The sequence below is a fragment of the Pinus tabuliformis genome, chromosome 3_1, assembly GCF_031772625.1.
Source record: "Pinus tabuliformis cultivar Carrire ecotype Pingquan chromosome 3_1, CPIR1, whole genome shotgun sequence".
NCBI classification, from domain to species: Eukaryota; Viridiplantae; Streptophyta; class Pinopsida; order Pinales; family Pinaceae; genus Pinus; species Pinus tabuliformis.
This window is the reverse complement of record NC_142301.1, coordinates 397486351-397509518: the sequence shown is the minus strand read 5'-3', so window position 1 is coordinate 397509518 and position 23168 is coordinate 397486351. Positions and strand designations below refer to the sequence as shown.

The window sequence follows — 23168 nt, the reverse complement described above, 5'->3', positions numbered from 1 at the left end:
AGATTATATTGTTGTGAGAATATTTTAGCATCATTGAACGCATCCACTTTGTCTGTATGCCTATGATAAAAGGGATGTTTTCAGCAAGATCTTGTTTCTGGTAGAAGAAAAAGCTCTCAGCGTGTTCCTTATACCAACATTCTACACTGATTGGATCACTTTGATCTTTAACATACTCTAGCCTTATGGTATCATTGTAAATGTTTAATATATCTTGTCTTGTCATGTATGTATCTCGAGAGGTCCCTGTGTATAACTCACCGAATCCATCCTTCACATCAGAGATGAACTTATCCCATATCATTGTAACATTAAAACCTCTTTGGATTAAATGTTGGACAATAGATCGCATATCCCTTGTTAAATGTGGTGCATAACTGAATCTCATAGGCCTACCGATTGCATCTTTTCCATGACAAACAACATTGGATTTATCAATATGCCTACATGCAGTATATATTATTACAGCATCATCTGGTCTAAGTTGAAGTCGCCGCACAATGAAGTGACATTGGCAACCAACTTAATACTTTCACGTTGATTGTGTTTTTTGTTTTGATCTGAGGATGCACTCATAATTCTGTTGTTGCACTTCGGACCATATGCACACCAATAACTATATATAAAACATTTACAACAAATTAGATATACAATTTATGCATATTGAAAATAATTATACATATATTGAAAAAAGATATAAAGACTCACATCATGTACTCCAGATATGTTGAAAAATATGTTTGTCCGATATCCTCTGCTTTTTTACTTCGTTGAGAAGCAAGAAGAAATTGAGTGGGTGCCCGTTCACTCGATTCCTCTCCTCTTATAAAATCATCAAGTCGACAATATGGAATAATTGCAACTTGGTCCCCATTAATCTCTGTCCATGTTAAATCTTCTGCTGAAAATTCAATCATATCCTCCGGGTCTTCAACTTCCAACTCATTAATCCTCTCCCACTTCTTCATTCTTCAAATACCTATAAAAATTGCATCGAAAATAATTTGGTTTGAGTAGATATTATGGTCTTGATTAATGCATATCACTAAGAATAGCAATCACATTTTTAGGTAACTATTTTATACTTTTCAGTTAAACCACTTTGGTAAAGGTAATATTTGGGTCATTAATCAACTTATAGATTTCATACAAATTTAGACTAACCATGTATGACATATGATGTCTTTGTGGAGGTGGTGTCACCATGTTGATAGCTAAAGTAGTTGGGTTTTATGTTTTTTTAAATCTTAATAAAATGAGATATGCTAAAGTAGTGTCTATTGTTATTGATTATGAATTGATATCTATTATTTACTAGTCATCTAATTTATATGGTTGCAATAGTTTCATTGAACTTTTCTAATCAAGCATATTGTTTTTCAAAAACACAAGCTTTGGAAGTAATTTTTTTTTACTTTGATATATATTGATATAAACTTTGCGGCTAGTTGTAAGAATTAGAATCCTACTTTTGTCGGTACATTTGATGAACTCGGTAGGTTATTTATTTATTCAATATGTGTGTGCTTTTATTAAAATGTGTTAGTTGTATTTTTTTCTCCACTTATAAATAAATGTTAAGAACATTGATTTGGCTCCTAAGACATAAAACTTAATAAACCATAACCCGTTCTATATCATTTGGTAACAAATTTCAAAATCTCAATGACAAATACGTGAATTATTTCCATTTTAGTATAACAAAATTTCCATTTAGATATTAACAAGAGTATTTTCGGAACATATTTCAATTTGTACAAAATAAATTATTTTATGGCCCCTGTGGGGAAATTTAGTTTGTTCAAGTTATGATTGCTTTTATGTGTCTTCCTTCACTTATGGTGTGAAAAAGTAAGCTCAAATAAACTATGAACAAAAGCTCTTGAAACTTGATGCCCTTTGTTCAAAGTCCCACCCCTAATGAAGTAAAAATGCTTTGGTTAGTAAAAAAATATGTGTGGATTATGGACCACTTAAGTTATGTGACTTGTGAAAAATAAAAAAACAAATTAAAAACGATGTCACACTTCGTTTCTCTTAAGAGGCTAGCTATAAACTTTCATTCACAAATATGTAGTGTTCAATTAAAAAAACAAAATTATATCTTGAATAAGTAAAAACTTACATTACTTAGGGTTATTGGTTTAGCTTACATCATTATGGGTAGATAAAATTTTGATACTAAAAAAATAATTTATTGATAGTCCACCAAAAAAATCTATTACTCTACATATATTTGTAAGTCATTAACTTATAACTTTATCTCCTTATATTATTATTATAAATATACTTCATATATAATGAAAGCACAAAAACTTGGAATACTTCAACAGATTTCGTTAATTTCCTGCATCGTAGAATATAATTTAGAAACAAGTCTTTTACCTGCCCTCCTCAGGAATCACTCAAACCCAGAATAAAAGCAAAACCGAAGAAATCCACCCGCATACAGGTTCTACTCGCTTCATACAAGACCAGAAAAAAAGACAGCATTGAAGACAACCAGATACACGGACCCATCACTCATAAACAGAAATTCTAAAGCAGCAGTACACCATATAAAACAAACAAGAATCCATTTAACAGGAATATAGCAAAAGCAAATAACCAGTGAAAAAGTAAAAGGACCAAAGCAAAATAAAATAAAAAAACACAAAATCTAATTGCAACCCCAGTTCACAATTTTGTGCCCAGATTCCAATTGCAGTCGCGTTTAAATAGATAACTACCATGCAACGGCTAGCGATATGAAGCTTCCGATATGAAGCTAGCGATATGAAACAATAATTTCGCTAAATCTGCCTCCGTTGTCTTCAACCACATTCTGAACCATCAAAATGTAGTAATTACAGCGATAATGTGTGCACTGTAATTTCAAGTGTAGATTCATGTATAAACCCTGAAATTATAAATCGTGCATCGTAGATTCATCATGGAAAAAAACAAATTGAAAAGGCATCCATGCTAACAGAATAAACTTACCTGTTTCAAAACGCAGACGCAGACGCAGAAATGGACCCTGGTTTCAAAACGCAGACGCAGAAATGGATGCCGAAATGGATACCATGATTTCGCCCTTTCGCTGTTTTTTAAATGGGAAATTCAACCCTCGGACGGCGGGAAATTTTAACGTGGTAGATACGCGGCGCCGGAAATCTCAATGGTATTAGCAGCAAAGCCGGAAATCTCGGAAAGCCGGAAATCTCGGTTGTTTACGCAGCATTGCATTTACGCCATGAGGGATGGGTATGGCATGGTGGTGCATACGAATCCCATGCTTAGACATAAGATGGAGTGGGCATTAATGGCCCAATAGCATGGGATCTATTGGTTGCCATTGTAAAGTGTCATTGTCACGATCTCGTTCTCGTGCGTTCAAACGAAACGACATTGTATGGTCGATTCCACAAGTTGGACACGCAATTCAAACAACAGTGTTGCAAGTGGACAGGAATCTTGGAAAGCGTGATGCAAGTGGCAGCTGTCCATTATCTGTTCGGATTAAGAGGTTTCACTGGTTTACCCACTTCCTAAATTTAAATCTTCGTTACCTTAAAATAATGCGTCGTTTAAATCGTCCTTACCTGTCGCTCCTTACCTTAAAATAATGCGTCGTTTAAATCGTCCTTACCTGTCGCGTTCCTTCTTCTGTCTGTAGTACATGGCGGCGGGATGGATGACCCTCCCTGATGCACATGGCGCGGGATGGATGACCTTTCCTTTATGGTAATCCATGCTCATGTATTTACATTCTTGAATCCTCCACTGTCACGGTCACTGTCAAAGCATTCAATACCCTGTAGCATAGGAAATATGGCTTTCCTACATACATATAGACTACTACTTAATTTATTCCAAATGGCAGAGAGTAGGAGCAGGCCACAAATATTCAGCATATGCCAAAATTGCCCAGTAAAGTTATTTTGAAAAGGACAAAAACGTGACTACTGCTTCAGACATTTTTGCAATGATTCATGCATGAGTTTGTCGTCAATGGTAATTTCGTATGTAAATTGTGACGAAACATTCATTTCTAAAAGCAGAGAACATGCTGGTGAACTGGACAGCCACTTGCCCAAGGTCGATATTATTTGTTCATTGACATTCGTCGGTGCCTGCTTTATGTAAGTGGTAGTCTCCTGGCCGTTGCCTGCGACTGAGGCCTGCCTGCTTTATGTAAGTGGTAGTCTCCCTGCCGTTGCCTGCGACTGAGGTCTATCTTCGAAGTGATTACGGTCATGTCATGCCCTTCTGCTTCACATCGTATATCTTGTTGGGTCTCAGGACACCACATATCTCCACAATGGTATGATATTGTCCAATTTGGGCCTAAGCCCTTATGGGTTTGTTTTTGGGCTTTACCCCAAAAGGCCTCATTCCAATGGAGATATTTGTTCATCCTTATATACCCATGATCCTTCCCACTTCAATCACTTCTAATCAATGTGGGACATTGTTCGTATACCCAACAATCCTCCCCTCGAACAAAGGACCATCGAGCCTCCCCTCAAACCATCCACAGGATTCTCCCCTCTCTACCAACCAGGATTCTCCGCTCCAATGCGTTGGTGGCTCACGCCTTACATGGTAGCACCACCGGTCTCGAGAGCTTGCTCCATCCCAGGTCAACTCCTCTTCACCGTGTCGGTAGGCAAGACACGTCCATGAAGAATCCGGAGCACACCGCCTGTTTAACCGAGCTCATCCACAGGCTTACGGGGGCTCACCATCTTTGTTTCGACATTCCGAGGATTCATCCACTTGGGTAACCTCGAACTTGGCTCTGATACCACTTGTTGGGTCTCAGGACACCACATATCTCCACAATGGTATGATATTGTCCAATTTGGGCCTAAGCCCTTATGGGTTTGTTTTTGGGCTTTACCCCAAAAGGCCTCATTCCAATGGAGATATTTGTTCATCCTTATATACCCATGATCCTTCCCACTTCAATCACTTCTAATCAATGTGGGACATTGTTCGTATACCCAACATATCTCCTAAGCAGCGTCCATCTTCTCTTTACTTTAATACGTGTCAATTTAAACCTCTTAGACTAATCGGCCAGGGAGCATTAAATAACAAAGTGAAAACGCAACTCAGCGGACAAAAAGAAAGAGCATTAAATAATAAAGTGAAAACGCGTTGAAACCAACTCAGCGGACAAAAAGAAAGAGCGTTAAATAATAAAGTGAAAACACGTTGAAACCAACTCAGGGGACAAAAAAAATTCGTAGTGGTTGTTGAACTGCTCAACTAGGGATGAAAGATTCGGTAGTGGGTGTGTAACTGCGCATTAACTAAGCGTGAAGGATTTAATGAGGATCTAGCTCTGTGCGCACCATTCCCATTTACATTCTTCTCAAGAATTTAAGCGGCCTCTGCAGAACTCAACCGACTAACTAATCTCTCCCTTCTCAATTTGTATTGATCTCATAGCCCATTCAAAACCTTTCGATTTCTGTTTCTATTTTTCTGTTCGCTATGGCTGCCTCCGCCTCCACTGATGCCAATAACAATAAATACCACGATGTGTTTATCAACCATCGTGGACCCGATGTTAAAAAGAACTTCGCCAGCCATCTCTACCGTCGGCTTCTTTTACAGGGAGTGCGAGTCTTTCTCGATTACCAGGAACTTGAGGAGGGGAAAAACTTTGATTTTCAAATAAAAAGAGCGATTGAATCTGCTTCTGTCCATATCGCAATATTTTCTCCTGGATATGCAGATTCAAAATGGTGTTTGGATGAACTACAACTCATGTTTGAGTCCAAGTCTCCCATCATTCCCGTGTTTTACCGGGTCAAGCCTGCCGATCTTCGGAGGACGCGTGAGCAGGACAAAGGAGTCTATACTCAAGCCTTACAGAAGAAAGCACATGACGGTCAACCGCGCTACGCCTCCACTACTGTCGAAGGGTGGAGAAAAGCTCTTTCCAGAGCTGCAGATATCAGTGGGTTCGAGCTGGAGGCGTATAACGAGTGAGAACTCGAACTTCCCTTATCGTTTATGTTGGATGCAAAATATGATATGTACATGCTACTTAATTTACAGTTCTATTTATTTCATATCTTATGGTTTTGTATATTATCTTTTGTGAATATCTAGCGACGAGGGGGAGCTGCTGGATAAAGTTGTTGAATGTGTGTTGAAAAAGCTTAAAAAGCCACAGTTGGATGTGGCCAAATACCCCACTGGATTGGATGAGAAAGTACTAGATTTTGAAAGGAAGGTATCATCGCACCAACACAGCGTAACAGTTCATGTCGTCGGCATCGCCGGCCTAGGTGGAGTCGGAAAGACTACCTTGGCTACAGAAGTCTTCAATAGGAGGAGTCCAAATTATAGTAAATGCTACTTTTTATTCGATGTCAGAGAAAATGCGAAAAACTCTTTACATTCCTTGCAGGAAAAACTTTTTAAGGGCTTGACTATTCTGGATCGAGGTATAGACAGCGTCCAAGAAGGTAAAAGGATGCTTAAGGAGTCTCTCTCAAATTCTAAAGTTTTAATAGTATTAGATGATGTAGATCACGCTGATCAGGCGGATGCACTTTTGCCTGTGGATGTCCTACATCCTGATAGCTTCATTTTGATTACATCCCGTGACAAGAATGTCCTGATAAGGTCAGGCGTAAAAGAGTCATCAATTTATGATTTAACTGGCCTTGATGCAAGCCACTCGAGAGAGCTCTTCTGCTCCTATGCTTTCTCCCAGCCCTATCCACTTTCAGGGTTTGAATCTTTAGTGGATCAATTTTTAAAGGCTTGCAATGGATTGCCTTTATCCTTAAAAGTTTTTGGGGACTTGTTTATGGAAACAACAGCAGGTCTTACTGGGAAGAGCAGTTGGACAGATTTCAAGAAACACTTCCTGATGAGATACAAAAGCGCCTTCAAATTAGCTATGATGCACTTAGTGGAGATGAAAAACAGATATTTTTGGACATTGCGTGTTTCTTCACAGGAGAAAGACTGGATACTGCCATAACAATATGGGAGGGATCACGCTGGAGAGGTTCGCGAGCCGTGTTTCAAAGTCTACATAATAAGTGTCTAGTGGAGCTGGACACCAAAAATAAGATAGTCATGCACGATCACATCAGAGATCTGGGAAGAGATCTTGCTAACAAGCCAGGATTGCCGCGTCGTCTTTGGCGTGGGATAGAGAAGATTGACGATTTCATGGAGCAATCATTTGTAAGTAGTCAATCTTCAATGGATTAACTGATGAAACTATATGTACAGATTTTAACATTTCATCGTTTTTAAAAACTCAACAGGAAATAAGCTACGTGCGCGGAATTAGATATTTTTGCAAGAAATATCAAGAAGATGATAACGATGACTATGCAGCATTTTCATGCTATAAAATAAAGAAGTTGCAACTTCTTGATATTGCATCCCTTCCTTCCCACTACATAAGAAGGGAAAACCAACCGGATCCTGAAATTATGGTGGAACGCATTGTGAGAGGGGTGCTATTCCCAAATCTCATATGGCTCCGCTGGCACGGGTGCCATCTCTCTTCCTTGCATTCCTGGATTCCGATGAAGGATTTGTTGGTTTTAGAAGTGCAGGGGAGGGAATTGAAAACATTGTGGCAAACCGACAGGCAGGTAAATAGAAATCTTTTGACATTTTGCATGCTCTTTTGTTATTATAATTAATATGGCACCACAGGGTCTCCAACCAATTCGAAGGAAAGAGTGTTGTAAATATGAGGACCATCGATATCTTTACAATAAGTGTAACATTTCAAGATATATATTGCAGGCACCTTTACAGTTGCGGGAGTTACGGATATTTGCTCCTCTATCAAATATTCCAAAGTCCATAGGGCAGTTGAAGCTCCTGGAACGGATTGTGATTCATTGTCCACCATTTTACAGCGCCAATTTTGAAGAACTGCCAGAAGAATTTGGTCACCTGCGCTTGTTGAAGGCGTTGGTGTTAAAAGGGTGCAATAAAATGAGGTCTCTGCCAGAATCCTTCGGGAATCTAACAAATCTGGAACACATCGACTTGTCTTACTGCAGCCATTTGCAGAGGCTTCCAAAATCCTTCAGTTATTTAATGAAGCTTAAACATCTTGATATAACCAACTGCAATGCTTTAACCATCCGTGGCGAAAATTTTGGAAACATCACCACGCTTGAATACCTTGGAATCACCGGTTGTGACAAACTTGAAGTATTGCCTCCCCAAGTTGCACAACAACGGTCCCTTGAAAAGTTAAAACTGGTTGTGAGAAACTTGCAAGAATTGCCTAGTGATATTGGAAAATTGAGCTCTTTGGAAGAGCTTGTATTACAAAGCCCTTTACTGGAAGAGCTGCCGCCTTCAATTGGTGACTTACGAAATCTGAAGCATTTGGAGCTGCTTGGTTGCCATAAAATGAAATGTTTACCGGATTCCATTAGAAAGCTGGATCAATTCACCACGTTGACAGTCAGGAATTGTTCATTGGAGAAGCTTGATGTATCTGGATGTGTGAAGCTGAAGAGCATCCAGGGGTTGACGCGCATGACAACGCTTCTAACAATAAATGCTAGTGATTGCTCTAAGTTAGAACAACTGCAAGGGTTCCAACATTTGAGGTGGTTGAGGGAACTTGATGTATCTCGATGTGCCAGGCTGAAGAACATACAGGGGTTGAAGATGACAAAGCTTCTAACACTAAATGCTAGTGACTGCTCTCAGTTAGAAGAGCTGCCAGGGGTTGAACATTTGAGGTCGTTGGAGAGGCTTGATGTATCTGGATGTGTGAAGCTGAAGAACATACGGGGCTTGGAGCAGCTGACACAAGTTCGAACACTTAAAGTTCGTCACTGTTATGACTTAGAAGAGCTGCTGGGTGTTGAACAGTTGAAGTTCTTAGAGGAGTTTGATGCATCTGAATGTGGGAAGCTGAAGAGGATACAGAGCTTGAATAAGAAGACATATCTTGAAACACTAATGGTTTACGGTTGCTCTGAGTTAAAAGAGTTCGATGTATCTGGATGTGTGCGCCTGAAGGGCGTAAAGGGCTTGGGGCAGCTGACGCAACTTCGAACACTATACTTTCATAACTGTTATCAGTTGGAAGAACTGCCCACTATTGAACATTTGAGGTCCTTGGTGGAGCTTAATGCATCTGGATGTGTGAAGCTGAAGAGGATACAGGGCTTAGAGCAGCTGACGCAACTTCGAACACTATATTTTCATAACTGTTCTCAGTTGGAAGAACTGCCGACTATTGAACATTTGAGGTCCTTGGTGGAGCTTAATGCATCTGGATGTGTGAAGCTGGAGAGGATACAGGGCTTAGAGCAGCTGACGCAACTTCGAACACTATATTTTCATAACTGTTCTCAGTTGGAAGAACTGCCGACTATTGAACATTTGAGGTCCTTGGTGGAGCTTAATGCATCTGGATGTGTGAAGCTGAAGAGGATACAGGGCTTAGAGCAGCTGACGCAACTTCAAACACTAAATTTTCATGGCTGTTCTCAGTTGGAAGAACTGCCGACTATTGAACATTTGAGGTCCTTGGTGGAGCTTAATGCATCTGGATGTGTGAAGCTGAAGAGGATACAGGGCTTAGAGCAGCTGACGCAACTTCGAACACCATATTTTCATGGCTGTTCTCAGTTGGAAGAACTGCCGACCATTGAACATTTGAGGTCCTTGGTGGAGCTTAATGCATCTGAATGTGTGAAGAGGATACAGGGCTTAGAGCAGCTGAGGCAACTTCGAACACTATATTTTCATAACTGTTCTCATTTGGAAGAACTGCCGACTATTGAACATTTGAGGTCCTTTGTGGAGCTTAATGCATCTGGATCTGTGAGGATACAGGGCTTAGAGCAGCTGACGCAACTTCGAACACTATATGTTCATCACTGTTTTCAGTTGGAAGAGCTAACGAGTATTGAACATTTGAGGTACTTAGAGGAGCTAAATGCATCTAAATGTGTGAAGCTGAAGATCATCCGGGGTTTGGATCAGCTGAGAAACCTTAGAAAACTAAAACTTTTGGGCTGCTCAGAGCTCGAAGAACTGCCGAGTGTTAAAAATTTATGGTTGTTGGAGGAGCTTTGTGTATCTGGATGTGTGAAGCTGAAGAGCATTTGGGGTCTGGAGCAAGTCACACAGCTTGATAAATTAGATGTAAGTAATTGCCGTGAGTTAGAAGAGCTACCAGGTGTTCAAAATTTGAGGTCACTGCAGAAGCTTGATGCATCTGGATGTGTGAAGCTCAAGAGAATACGGGGCTTGGAGCAGCTGACAAAGCTTAGAAAACTAGACGTTTCTGGCTGTTATAAATTAGAAGACCTGCCGAGTGTTAAAAATATGTGGTTGTTGGAGGAACTTCTCGTATCCGGATGTGGAAAGCTGAAAAGCATAACAGGTTTGGAGCAGTTGACACAGCTTCGAATACTATATGTTGATTACTGTTTTCAGTTACAAGAGCTGTTGCGTGTTGAAAATTTGAGGTACTTGGAGGAGTTTAATGCATCTGGATGTTTAAAGCTGCAGTGCATACGGGGGTTGGCGCAGATGACACAGCTTCATAGTCTGGATGTTAGTCATTGCTCTGAGTTAGAAGATCTTCCAGGTGTTGAACATTTGAATGGATTGGATCGGCTTAATGTATCTGGGTGTGTAAAGCTGAAGAGCATAAGGGGGTTGGCCGAAATGGCAACGCTTCATACACTAAATGCTAGGAATTGCTATGAATTAGAAGAGCTTCCAGGCGTTGAATGCTTAGAGTCGTTGGAGAAGCTTGATGTATCGGGATGTGTGAAGCTGAAGAGCCTGAGGGGCTTGGAGCAGCTGACAGAGCTTAGAACACTGTATATTTGTGATTGCTACGAGTTACAAGAGCTTCCAGGTGTCGAAAATTTGAGGCGGTTGTTGATACTTGATGTATCTGGGTGTGTGAAACTTAAGAACATATGGGGATTGGAGCAGTTAAAAGACCTTCGAACACTATATGTTTATCATTGTTCTGAGTTAGAAGAGATTCCGAAAGTTGAACATTTGAGGTCCTTGGAGGAGCTGGATGCATCTGGATGCGTGAAGCTGAAGAGCATACGCGGTTTGGAGCAGCTGACAAAGCTTAGAAAACTAGACGTTTCTGGTTGCTCTGAGTTAGAAGAACTTCCAGGGGTTGAAAAATTGAGGTGTTTGTTGAGACTTCATGTATCTGGGTGTGTGAAGCTGAAGACCATACCAGGCTTGGAGCGTACAGGTGGTGCTGCTTTGAGTTAGTTAGTGCTTGGAGTTGGAAGCGCTTCCAGGGGTCGAATATTTGATGTCGTTAACCTGCAAGCTTTACGCTCAAGAATGTCAGAAACTATAGTGGAGTAGGGGAGTGGTGGAGCAGTTGGAGCAATAATGCAGTGATTTTTATATGTAAAACATAGCAGAGGGAAACGGTCAATGCAGCAATTTTTATATGTAAAGCAAAGCAGATGGAGAATGAGATCCCGTAGCTACATATATGGCTATTCTATTGGACTTCCAAGCTGGTTATTTCAGTGTTTGTTTTTCTTTTAGTTTTTTTGGAGTGTATGGCACGATAACAAAATTCAACCAGTAGGGCTGAAGTGATCTGCACGCTGTACGCCAACAAGATATTCTGGCGTTGGCCTAGGCTAAAGCCGAACGATTTGCAACTTTCCTGATCTGTTCTCTTTCCTCTTATTCCGGCCATGCATTCTCCGGCAGTTCGCTCAGCGCAACACCATTAATCTGGGTTGTCAACGTTCTCCCCTCAGCTGCTGAAGGGCCGTCTGCGTGATTCGAGGAACTGACAAGCGAGGATACATCAATAAATGTGCTGGGTACAGCTTTGTACTTTACTCTTCCCAATAGCAACCAATGGCCATGTTTCATTATTCAGATTCAAAAAGATTTGCCTCATTTGGCTTTGACCATATTTCTAAAATGCTTTGTTCACACTTGCAATGATAGAAAATACGCAGACTACGCACTACGCAAATCCACACAAGGACAAATCAAGCATGCAGGATTTCAGCTTGGCAAAGTATAGGTTTATACAAGTCTGCAGGCGAGAAATCAAGCAGTTCGAAATTAGAACATAGTTCCATGGACTCCAAGTTTCTACGGTTCAGGTAGGAGATTATACAGTGACTCATGGGTCAACTTGCACACAAGGTGGCGATTACTAAGGCGGAATGGTTCAATCCTCCTTCTATTGGCGCGCTTCAAGTGCACGGAGGGCAAAAGGGCGAGCTCTGGTGTGAGAACAACCGAAATTGTACACTTCAAATTAAGCAACGGAGAATTAAGGACACTAGGTTGGAATTTTCTGCGAGAGCCCAACTCTTCTCATGAATTATCTGACAATACATCGTTATATTTTATATAAAGATCAAATTGAATGAATTAGATGATCAAAGTTGTTCTGTGTTATTGAAGGGTTCTATTACCCTACAAAATGAAGAATTCACATGACCCTGCATTGCATTAGTTCTCATGTTCTTTTTTCTAGTTAAGACTAACCTAAGTACCCACGGGGGATTTGAACCGGTGACCTATCGCAAGGAGTGCCTTAACAGCACACCCATTCACCGTCAATCCAAAGCCCCGTGGGCTGCATTAGTTCTCATGTTCATTGCAACATATCTATCAAATTTGCTGATACCTGTTGGAAGGATTTCATCTATGATTTTTTATCAGACTAACGGCTTGTTTGAGTTAATTTTCTCAGTACTTTTCAGGTCCATTTTATATTTTGTAATGACTTTGCAAGACGAGCATAATCTTAACTTCATAGAGGCAGAGTATTTTACCTTGTCGTTGTGACTAGAATTATATTTTCTCGCTTGTATATCTATCTCCGTTATGTTGTTTTTCAGGTCCAGTGCATAGTTTCCAATGAATTTCCAAAAGCCCATGTTCTATATCGCATCCGCTTTATGATTTCGATAAGAATCCATTATGTTGTTTTCAGGTCCAGTGCATAGTTTCTAATGAATTTCCAAAAGCCCTTGTTCTATATCGCATCTGCTTATGATTTCGATAAGAATCAGTATTTTCCAGTTGCATTGCTTCATTTCTTATAACTATACAAATACTCCTATGAATATTCTATATCTAAAAATACTAATTCTAGTGGAGGAGCGGGGGAGCTGACACCCCTCCACCTGCCATTGCATTTAAGAGGGCGATGGCATGGCTATCCTACCCGATGAAGTCACACATGTTAACCGTAATACATCCCTTTGCATTAAGATGATAGCTGTCATTCCTTCTGCAAGCTCTCAACTTGTTTCTTGCAACTCTGTGTTCTTTTGCAGTCTCTATGGTAGTCTCTCCCCGCAACTGGGATATTTCCACCACAATACTGGATCTATGTAAACTTTGTCCGTTTGTTGTTGCTCCATATTCTTCTACAGCCTTTGTGATGATCTCTCGTCACAGGTGGTATATCTCCTCCACGGTGTTGGTTTTGTGGAGACTTTGTCACATGAAGGCTTTGATTCCCCAGAGGCTGGGCCTTCAGTATACACCAATGTTATCAGAACCAGACTGGTCATCAAGTTGGTAGACCCCCTGGACTGGAAACTGATTAGAACTGGACCGACACTGGCAAAAAACCCGAACCAAAAAGCGGGTCAACCAAAAACACATAAATATTCAAATATTAAAGAAAAACATATATATTCATGTGCTTCCATATGAATCCAAACCATTTATACACAAATAATCAAAAGTTCTCCTTTATACAACATGTAAGCATGCATATAACCAAAATAGCATCTAGTGCAATCAATCTCTACACCAAAAATACATTAAAAAACAGGCCCTAGATGGTCTCTAACATCAGAAAAAGTCATGTTACCCCAAATACCTATATCATATCAAAACCTTCGCCTATATTGGGATCTTCATCATCAATATCACCCTCCAAGTATTAAAATAAGATAGAAAAAGCTTAGCATGTCAAGTCAAGATTTTGTTTGAGTGATGGGTGCATTTTTAGTAGGGTCATGATAGAGAAGTTCAACAATCAATCCCACTAACATCAAGGTACATAGACAAATTGGTGTTCTTGATTAAATGCTAGTTCCATATAGTCACACATGACAAAATCCAATGGAAACACTGCAACCCCTCTCAATCTCGAAATCCTAAAAAACTGTTAAGTCTGCTAGATTTTGGGTGGGATCCAATGAGTTTGGAACCACTGTCAGACATCTTGAGTGAATTAATATTATTGTTAAAAATTTAATTAAAGGATGAAAATGAAAGATAAAGGAGAATGTCATTTTTATTTTAAGAATTTAACATTATCATTAATTGCGTAACATTAGTGGGGCAAGATGGTCAAATACTAGGCTTCCCAATCATAAAACATTGTTTTTTTTGTAATTTGCGTTTAAAGAGTCCTAGGTAGCGTTGTACAAAACTGGTTGGTTTGGTATTGAACTGGCCAAAAACAGTCTGGTTCACTCTCGAACGGGGTTTTTCCTCGAATTGATTGGACTGGACTGATTTTCACTGAACTGACTGGTTTCATACAAGAATTGGCCAGTTTGGTATTGAACTGGCCAAAAACAGTCTGGTTCACTGGTCTGAACTAGTTTTCCCCTCCAACCAGTCGAACCAGCTGGCTCTGATCAGAGCAGTCCAGTCCTGATAACATTGCTACACACACCTTGAGTTGATCTTTCACGCGCGGAGTAGGGTGATAGCGATTGAGGAAAGGGCTTCTAGGACATTGGGAGTGGTTGCAGTGGGGCACAAAGTAAGAATGAGAAGCATATGGCGAGGATTTGAGCTTCATTTGCAGCAACTCTATACTCGATGGGCAGACAATTGTGGGGTAATTGTTTCTATGTCCAATCTTTGCTTTACCAGTTTGTTAGTATTTGCATGGTGGAATCTGGTTTATGGTCTCTAAGGTGTCTCAATGGTGTGAATTCTCATTGGTGCGTCGGGGATTATATGGCCGTTGGACCCTGATCAGAGCTACTCTCTATGTGCTCATTCTTTGTCACTACCTGTTAATATAATTCCTAGGCCCCTATGGCAGGCAAGTGCTAAATTTCTTTTGATATTTTCCTAGACTCTATCAACTTGTTTAACTGGTTTTCCCTTCTACTCGGGGGTGCCTTTACTTGGGCCTCTCTCCTCACTGAGTACTATGCCCCGCTAGCAAATGAGATCACATCGGGGGTCTGGAGGTTGAGGCCCTCAAGGCTGACCTCGGGCCCAGTGCCAAGCTTAGAATGTTGTGGCCATATTCCACCCTTCCACCCCTCCAGAAATCTAAGAGGAAATATGCCATCTAGAAGCCTTAACTGCTAATGATTGCTAAGCTTATCCTCATTTCGAAATGCAAAATGAAGTTGTTAGTTGAGTTCTTGACCCTAGTCATACCAGAGGATGATGGAGCCAATATCTCAATTCCATCACCCTCCATTGGAAAATGAAAACACTCTTGGGCAGGGTCCTTAAGGAAAGACACAAGGACCGCAATGATATTATAGCTTGTCTTAACGAGATTCAATGAGTAACGAGTACAACGCCACCAACGCTTTTGTCTCATCAGCTTGGATGCTTGATTGGCCAACATAGAGGGTAATCTTCAGTACGACCACAAGCCCCCAGCTCCAGCAGGCACAAGCACTCAAGATTCGACCCCAGTCACTTTCTTGGATAATTGATGCTTCTTTCAGCCTCTGGGCAAATGTTTTTTACTTTTAGTAGAATAGTTTCTTTATGTAGTTGTGTAGATAGCAGTAACTGACACTTGAATTTTTGTATATCTAGCCCAGGGCATGTTAAAAACTTGAACTGTAAGCTAGTTTATTTTAGGATGGTTTTGACTAATTTAAGTAGACCACTGTCAGCAGTGGCAGACTGCCACAGTGCTAAGGTTAAACAATTATTTCTGATTTTGTATGGATGCTATTTTGAGGCAATAGAAAACCTAATCAACTAAGAGAAAAAAATACAGAACTTTAACACTTTACACAGCAGTGGAAGAGAGTCTGATTGCTTTTGAAGCCCGAAAACATGCCCTTTGAAGAAGCAGCTAGCTTTCCTCTAGCTCTTCAAACTGTTTAGGAAGGTTTTGATCAGTGAATTTTCAAAGAGATAAGTCTGTACAATGTGGGTGGAGCAGGAGGTGTTGGTAGCCTGGCTATTGAGGTAAAAGTGAATACTATCATTTTCTTCAAAAACCTTTGTTAATATTCTTCCTTTGCATAAGGTCAGAAGTTGTAATAATAGGTGTGTTGTTCAGCTTGCCAGGAATGTGTATGGATCTTCAAAAATAGCAACAAGCACTGGGAAGATGTATCTTGTGAGACAATTAGGAGTTGATACGGTGATTGATTATACTATGCAATGCAAAGCTATGATCAATTACCATAAATGTTTGGCTTTGTTTTTGACACCATTGGTAGGTTCCATTGGCTTTTTCTGTTCTGTTTTTTTTAAATGCATCTGCATTTTCTATAAACTTGTCTTTGGCAATCCCACAGACAGCTTTTTGGTGGTATTGCGGATGCCTAAGAAGCATAGAGTTTAAGTTTGAAACTTGCTTTTCCAACTCAAATTCCAAATCAGAATCTTTGGAAATTATTACAGTTCCAGTCTCGCTCTTTACACAAATGGTGATGATGTGGAGAAGTTTAACTCAAATTCCTGTTATTTTAAACGCTGTGATAATCAAGTTTTGTGGATCATTTTGTTAAGTTTTCCTTACATCTCAACAACCACTCCTTCCAAGTTGTTATGATCTATTGCTATTGCTTTTAAGCTAGACAAGTTTTAATCATTATCAACAATTTTGATGGTGGCAAGACTTACGTGGCAGCTGGCCTGTCCTTGGTCCTTCCCGCGCTGGCACACACCAAGGTTTGGTGAGGGTTTATGGCGCCTTCAATGCGCATCCGGCCCGAGGTTGGTCTCATTTTGTGTGAGCACGACGTCTATGGTATGGCTCGACCTGGGCTCATTTGCGTTGTTGTTCATTTGAGTTATGCTTCCGTTCCTCTGTGGCTCGTCTGGTTCGGCTCTGGAAGAAGATGGGTCTCTGTTGCCCGCTATCCTCTTGGTTCTTCTTTGGTTCCGGTCCTTTATCGTTTGCTAGTTATATGAATGTTTTTTGTTGGACCTGGTGGCTGCTGTACACCTGGTTTTCCGTGGAGGTCTCAGGTTTGGTTTGTCATTCTGGATATGCCTTATTTTGACTGTCTGTGAACGATTCTTTTACAATTTGCAGGTGATGTTTTCTAACTGGGTTTCGGTTGCATTTTACAGGCCCTCCGCCTATTACTCTAGTTGATGGCTTGGTTGCTTATTTGACAGGTAAAAACCTTGTTCCGATTCCATTGTTTCGCCTTCTTGTAGTTTTTATTAACGACCTTGCTCTTGGTGAGCACGCTGTGGTATCATGGCACTTCGGCCGTTGGTTGCGCTTAGGTTGGGGTTTCAACTCGTGGCTCGGTTGTTGAGTCCGGCCTCGGCCTATCTCATTTGTATGAAGGACTGTTGGTTATTTTTTTGAGGGCTCTATGTCTTGTGGCCTGTGTGGAATCTAGAAGTCTGTCCTGTACTTCCGTGGACCTGATGAATATATATATATATATATATATATATATATATATATATATATACCTATGTTGCACGAGTTTCTGGAACTTGGGAACGTTGGGAACTTGGGTACGGGTGTCTGGAACGGCTAGAGGTTTCCCCAAATTTTCCAGGAAACGGCTAATTGGGAGCGGCAATATTATATAATAAAAAAATAATATATATAATCAAAAAAACACCGCTGCCATAGCAAAAAGATATATGTTACCAAAAATAAGTGTTGACATATGTCTCCTATTTTACCAAAAAGATATAATATTTACCAATAGGGTGAACCTTTACTAAAATTACATTAATATAAGTTACAGAGGTAAGAAAAAGAATTTGCAGATATTTCTTTAAAAAATTTAGTGATCCATAACAAATTTAAAGGCACTTTTTTACTAGTGTAGTGTAGATACCAATTTTAAGTTTGAAGCCATGTCTTATTATTTTCTTTTGAATTAATCATTGCGTTGTATCCATGAACATATTTGAGTAAAATGTTGGATCGTACATGTAAATGTTTAAGCCATGAGCTCTCCGCCTAAATTTTTAAATGCTGCATTCCCAAACAACTCGAATATATACAAAAACAAAAATAAAAATAAAATATGCTTGATTTGTTTTTTTACCTGAACTTATGAAAACGAAACAAGTAGTTTATTGCTGAAGGGCAGCGCTCCAACTCTCAACACACTTAGCTCTCTCAACACACTCAGCTCTCCGCTCTCAACACACTTAGCTCTCCGCTCTCAACGCCAAACAACAACTAAAGCTCTCAGTGAAAAGAGGTGTAGCAACCAGCATTTATGGAAAAACTGAAGGGTTTTTTTGGCGCCAAAAACATTCCCACCCATTCATATCCACAGAAACTGGTGGAAAGACGAATAGTGCATCGTCTATTAATAACAAGTGCGTATTTCCCTCTCTGATCATACAGTGTGTAACAGCAAGTGCGTCTTTCTCTGCCCAGGTCCTTTTCTTTGGGGTTTACAGTATTTTTGACTTACCATATTGTTCGTAATCCACTATACAATTTCATGGGTGAATTCAATTACTAAATTCTGCAATTTCGTGGGTGAATTCAAAGTGAAAATTACTAAATTAGTGAATTCAAGTAGCCAATTTTCATATCACGCTGGCAGTTTCCACCGAAACCATACTGGAATGTTTGGTTCGAAACTAGCTGTCATAGCTAAAAGACCGCTGCCAATTCCAATTTCCACATGGGTCCACATGGGAACGCTGGAGCGTTGCAAATTTAAGTCTGACCAGTTCCGGAAACCGTCCAAAGTTTCTTTTACCGTTCCCACAGAAAACGGAACGTTCCTGTGCAGCTCCAAAGTTCCAAGGAGCGTGGGAACCACCGGAACGGGTTTCCCAGCTCTCAGGAACGGTTCCCGTGCAACATAGATATATACTGTAAATTTTTAATTTAAATCAAATAATATGTATTTGGTAATATCCCTGGATGGTTTGGCTCTGTCGTATTTGATCCTTTCAGTGTCGGTGCGCAGTTTGAATGTTAATCACACAATTTGTTAGTTTGAATGTTAATCACACAATTTGTTGTTTAATCACTATGCACAGTGATTTATACTTGTTGCTTCTGAAACAGTGAATTCCTGTAAGCTTTCTTTAAATTCATAAAAAAATATATATATTTGTTCAGAGTTATGCTTTCTTTCCTTTTTTTCATCTAGATGGCAGCAACCCCACTTTTGATTCTGGGTTGCCTATTTATGCTTGCTGGCAGCCTTATACCGTTGAGGAACTACCCTCAGTTACATTATAGTTATATTCCAGTTTCATTTCTAACTTATTTTGAACAAATCCTATTCTAACTACTGTTCAGTTTATAAATAAAAACATTGGTTGTAACAGCCTTCATTTAAAAATAAAAATAAAACTAACTAAAAGTAAACTTAATCAAAACAGCGTGTCCAGCTGTCGCCTCCCTAGTTGGATGCTTCTGCATCAAATTCAAGAATAACAATCCTATTAATACTAATCATTTCCTAGTAATACTAATCATTTTGATGTAGATTAAACAAAGTTGGATTCTAGTACAGTGACAAAGCTAACTGGCTGCGAACTGCGATCCTCATATACAGGCTGGTCTGCTTTTTATGTCTGGTGCAGACCTCCTATGCCTGGTGAGAATGAGGATCCTCATTAAAAGTTATGTTTGAACTCTAAGCTTATCAACCAAAATCAAAATTAAGGATCTCTATTCTAAGTTTAGAAATTCCTGTAAATGTGTATTCTTCATGCCATTTGACATTTTACTTTGTAGAAAATAAGGTTTATTTTCAATTTTAATAGACAATTTTTTTTGTAAAAGCCAAAAAAGCGACTTTCGGCTAAAAGGTGATTCCAGACTTGCCCTTCGAGCACCTTCCATGATTCATGTCTTTGTTCTGGGCAACATATTGAGCAGAAGTATGAATTGGATTTTGCAAGAGACTCGCACAGATCTTACGTGGTTGCGAAGAAGAAAGCAAAAATTACAGATATTGCCAACCCCTCACCTCATCTGAGGGCAGAATCTTACGTTTTGACCGGAAGTGGTTGCAACTTGGAAAGGCTTAGAGGCTACAAAGAGTGCGAGGAGTTGAAGCCAGAGATTAATTCCATTAGCCCGCACGCATTTTCGAGTGTTAGTGAGGCTTTCAAGCATCTCGAAGGTGGAAGAGCCAAAGGGAGAATTGTCATTTCAACCATAGATTGATCTCATATTCTGACTAATCATTTTTCCTTCCTCACGCTGTATTTAAGAGCTTTACTTAGATCCATGAGTGATTCAGGCTTTCATTGTCATTAGTTGGATCGGATCATAAGATCAAATGTTTAAAGATCTAAGAATGGTGTAATGAAGATACGGTAAGGTAAGGGTGTATCGAAACAAACAAGCATGTAGCTTCGGAGAAAATTAACTTTTTACTACAATTTTCATCTGACTATTAGAAATTGCACTTGCATGTAGAAAGTTTCTGCTACTATAAAGAGAATGTTGCTCAGTCCTTTGCATTTACTAAGGTGTATGTTTGTTTTTGTTTTTTAAATTTGATATGATTCAGAATTATTCAAATACTACGTCTTTGTCTTTATTGGCTTGTTTCAAGCAATGCTTGGATCATTATATTTAATAATTAAATTAAAAAAAGGCTAGCAAGAGATCTATTGACTGTTGGTGTTTGAACCTCCGCACCATTTGACTGTTGGTAATGTAATTAAGGGGCAGAAGAGGTTAGATGTTTTGTTTTTATTTAGCATGTTTAGAGTTCTAGACACATGAAATAATATGGTGTTTGCACCTCCGCACCATTTGACTGTTGGAAATGTAATTAAGGGGCAGAAGAGGTTAGATGTTTTGTTTTTAGCAGGTTTGGAGTTCTAGACACATGAAGTAATAAATATTTCTTCCACCTGGAAATGTAGGGCAGGACTTCCCTTGACACGAAAGATCCAAAACGTACAAAAATATGTTTATTTCAAAGGAATATAACTGAACTACAAACAAAAATCTGGTTAAATGTGGTGACTGTTGCCTGTGAGAGGAATCTGGGACCCTCCCAAAATTCCCCCCGGATTCAGCAAACACGGATTTAGGTTGCCCTCAAGAGTCTCAAAGGTGTAGGCTAAAGTTCCATTGGCCCTTTTCCCACATCTACATTCGAATTTGCTCCCACATCTTCCTTCGAATATAATTGCAGAAAGTGACGACAACTCACTCCATTAACGGAAGCTTTGATGCCGTGTGCAGTTAGTCCCCCAGGGTTGTCACACATCAAATTTGACGGTTTTCATACCTCTCTCAGCCATCTTCAGAGTCTCAACTAAAAATCTCGACGGTTTTGCAATTCTAAAATATTTTTTTTTAACTGTATTTGACTTGAAAATCAACCATCCATAGGCAAATTGCCCTCAAATTCCATCCCTGTTCCCACCAAGCTATCCTGGCTTAGCGTGACCTCCTATTTCAGTTTTTGAGAAGGCTGGTGTACGAAATGTATGTCATCTACCTGTACACTTTAATGCTGGACCTCCTATTTCAGTTATTGAGAAGGCTGGCGTACGAGATGCCCGTCATCTACCTGTACCCTTTAATGTTGTTGCAAATTATACTCCCGCACTCATTTCAATTGTTTTCAAAACTTCAGGCCTACTTTGTTGCATTTTAGTGCTCTGTTTGGTTTCGCTCTGTCTATGAAGTTGCAGAGGACGAAATACGTTTCATTTTATTTGAAAATTTCTCGTGTCTAAGAATAAGACTAACAGAGGACGAAATAGGTTTTATTTTGTTTGAAAATTTCTCGTGTCTAAGAATAAGACTAACAGATAGGTGGTGGAACATGATGCAGGTATGGGGATGGGGTGTAGCTTTGGGTGGAGGAAGACAGCCCCTGGACATCGAAGCAAATAACCAAATCAACCAGCTTTTGGGGCGGTGTTTATGGCCGGGAAGGAGCAGCCCTCCGATGCATGCTCTGGATATATGAACTCCACGACACCCTCCACTTTGGCGTATCATGCAAACCAAATCCCGATCCTCTGAGCATTGGATTTTTCTATTTATAATGACCACGATGACATTTCGAAGAAGTTCAGCACATATGTCAATGATTGCTTCACACTTGCCAGCGATTGTGGCCATTACAAAGCGCTCCTTGTTGGCCTTCAACGTGCTCTTTGGCGTGGCATCACCCACATCACCACACTTGGAGACTGTGAAATACTTAGCAAGCGTGTAACAAGTCGTTTAATATTTTTGGATTCAGAAATAATTTGTTATCAATGCATTCACTAGGGTAAATTTTTTTTCTCATGGCATTGATTCTATGTCTTGATTCTATGTTGTGCAGGTGATGGGGTAGTGTTTTTTCTCATGGCTGATTCTATGTCTGGTTTCTATGTTGTGCAGGTGATGGGGTAGTGTTTTTTCTCATGGCTGATTCTATGTTGTGTAGGTGATGGGTAAGTCGGGGGTGGGTAGAACCTCGCTGAAAGGATACTGCAACAAAGTTTGAAAACTAGCTTCACAGTTTGAACACTTTAATCTGGAAAATATTGTATGCCCAATACATTAAAAAATGTCTTAACAACACCGTCTATTCAAGACTCTGTGGAGTATTCAAATACTCAAATTTAAAGTGAACTATTGAGAGATTTTTTGAAAAAAAATTAACAATTTGTCCAACTCTCTGTTCAAAATGTTTGCTCTACATCTTTCATTTGACCTTTAGGAGCATCTTTGCATTAATCAACAATTTTGGAATGCACTTCTCTTAAGATTGTATCATCACTATATGTATACTCAATCAATCTAACATATATGGAATTCTTATGTGTCCTCATAACCAACATTTTCTTCTAGGATTTGCATCTTTATCTCAGAACCACATTCTTCCTCTTACTACAAACGCCACATAGATTTGCATCACCCTAACACTCTTTTGTTTTGCTTTCCCACAAACTTTTAAATTTTAAACATTACGCAATGATGTAATGCATATACATAGATCCATCTTAACTCTAGATTCTCTTGAAGTGCAAACCTGGAGCCC

General features: G+C 39.7%; 1 protein-coding gene, 1 long non-coding RNA gene and 1 pseudogene across 2 annotated transcripts; 2 read left to right on the top strand and 1 right to left on the bottom strand.

Annotated features, from left to right (window-relative positions):
• Window positions 1-529: 529 nt before the first annotated feature.
• Window positions 530-3034, bottom strand: LOC149187403 (uncharacterized). Its single transcript, XR_016256196.1, has 3 exons — window positions 2983-3034; window positions 709-979; window positions 530-616 (listed from the first exon to the last, which is right to left on the bottom strand). It is a non-coding gene; the product is annotated as an uncharacterized LOC149187403 (long non-coding RNA).
• A 2194-nt stretch (window positions 3035-5228) lies between these two features.
• LOC149187401 (uncharacterized) lies at window positions 5229-22717 on the top strand. The gene is given in 6 exon segments (XM_089411343.1): window positions 5229-5981; window positions 6109-6806; window positions 6809-7200; window positions 7284-7619; window positions 7777-12308; window positions 21966-22717. Coding segments are annotated over 5 exon segments (5403 nt in total). The 5' UTR covers window positions 5229-5484; the 3' UTR covers window positions 11257-12308; window positions 21966-22717.
• On the top strand, window positions 12319-21966 carry LOC149187402 (2-methylene-furan-3-one reductase-like; annotated as a pseudogene).
• Window positions 22718-23168: the final 451 nt, after the last annotated feature.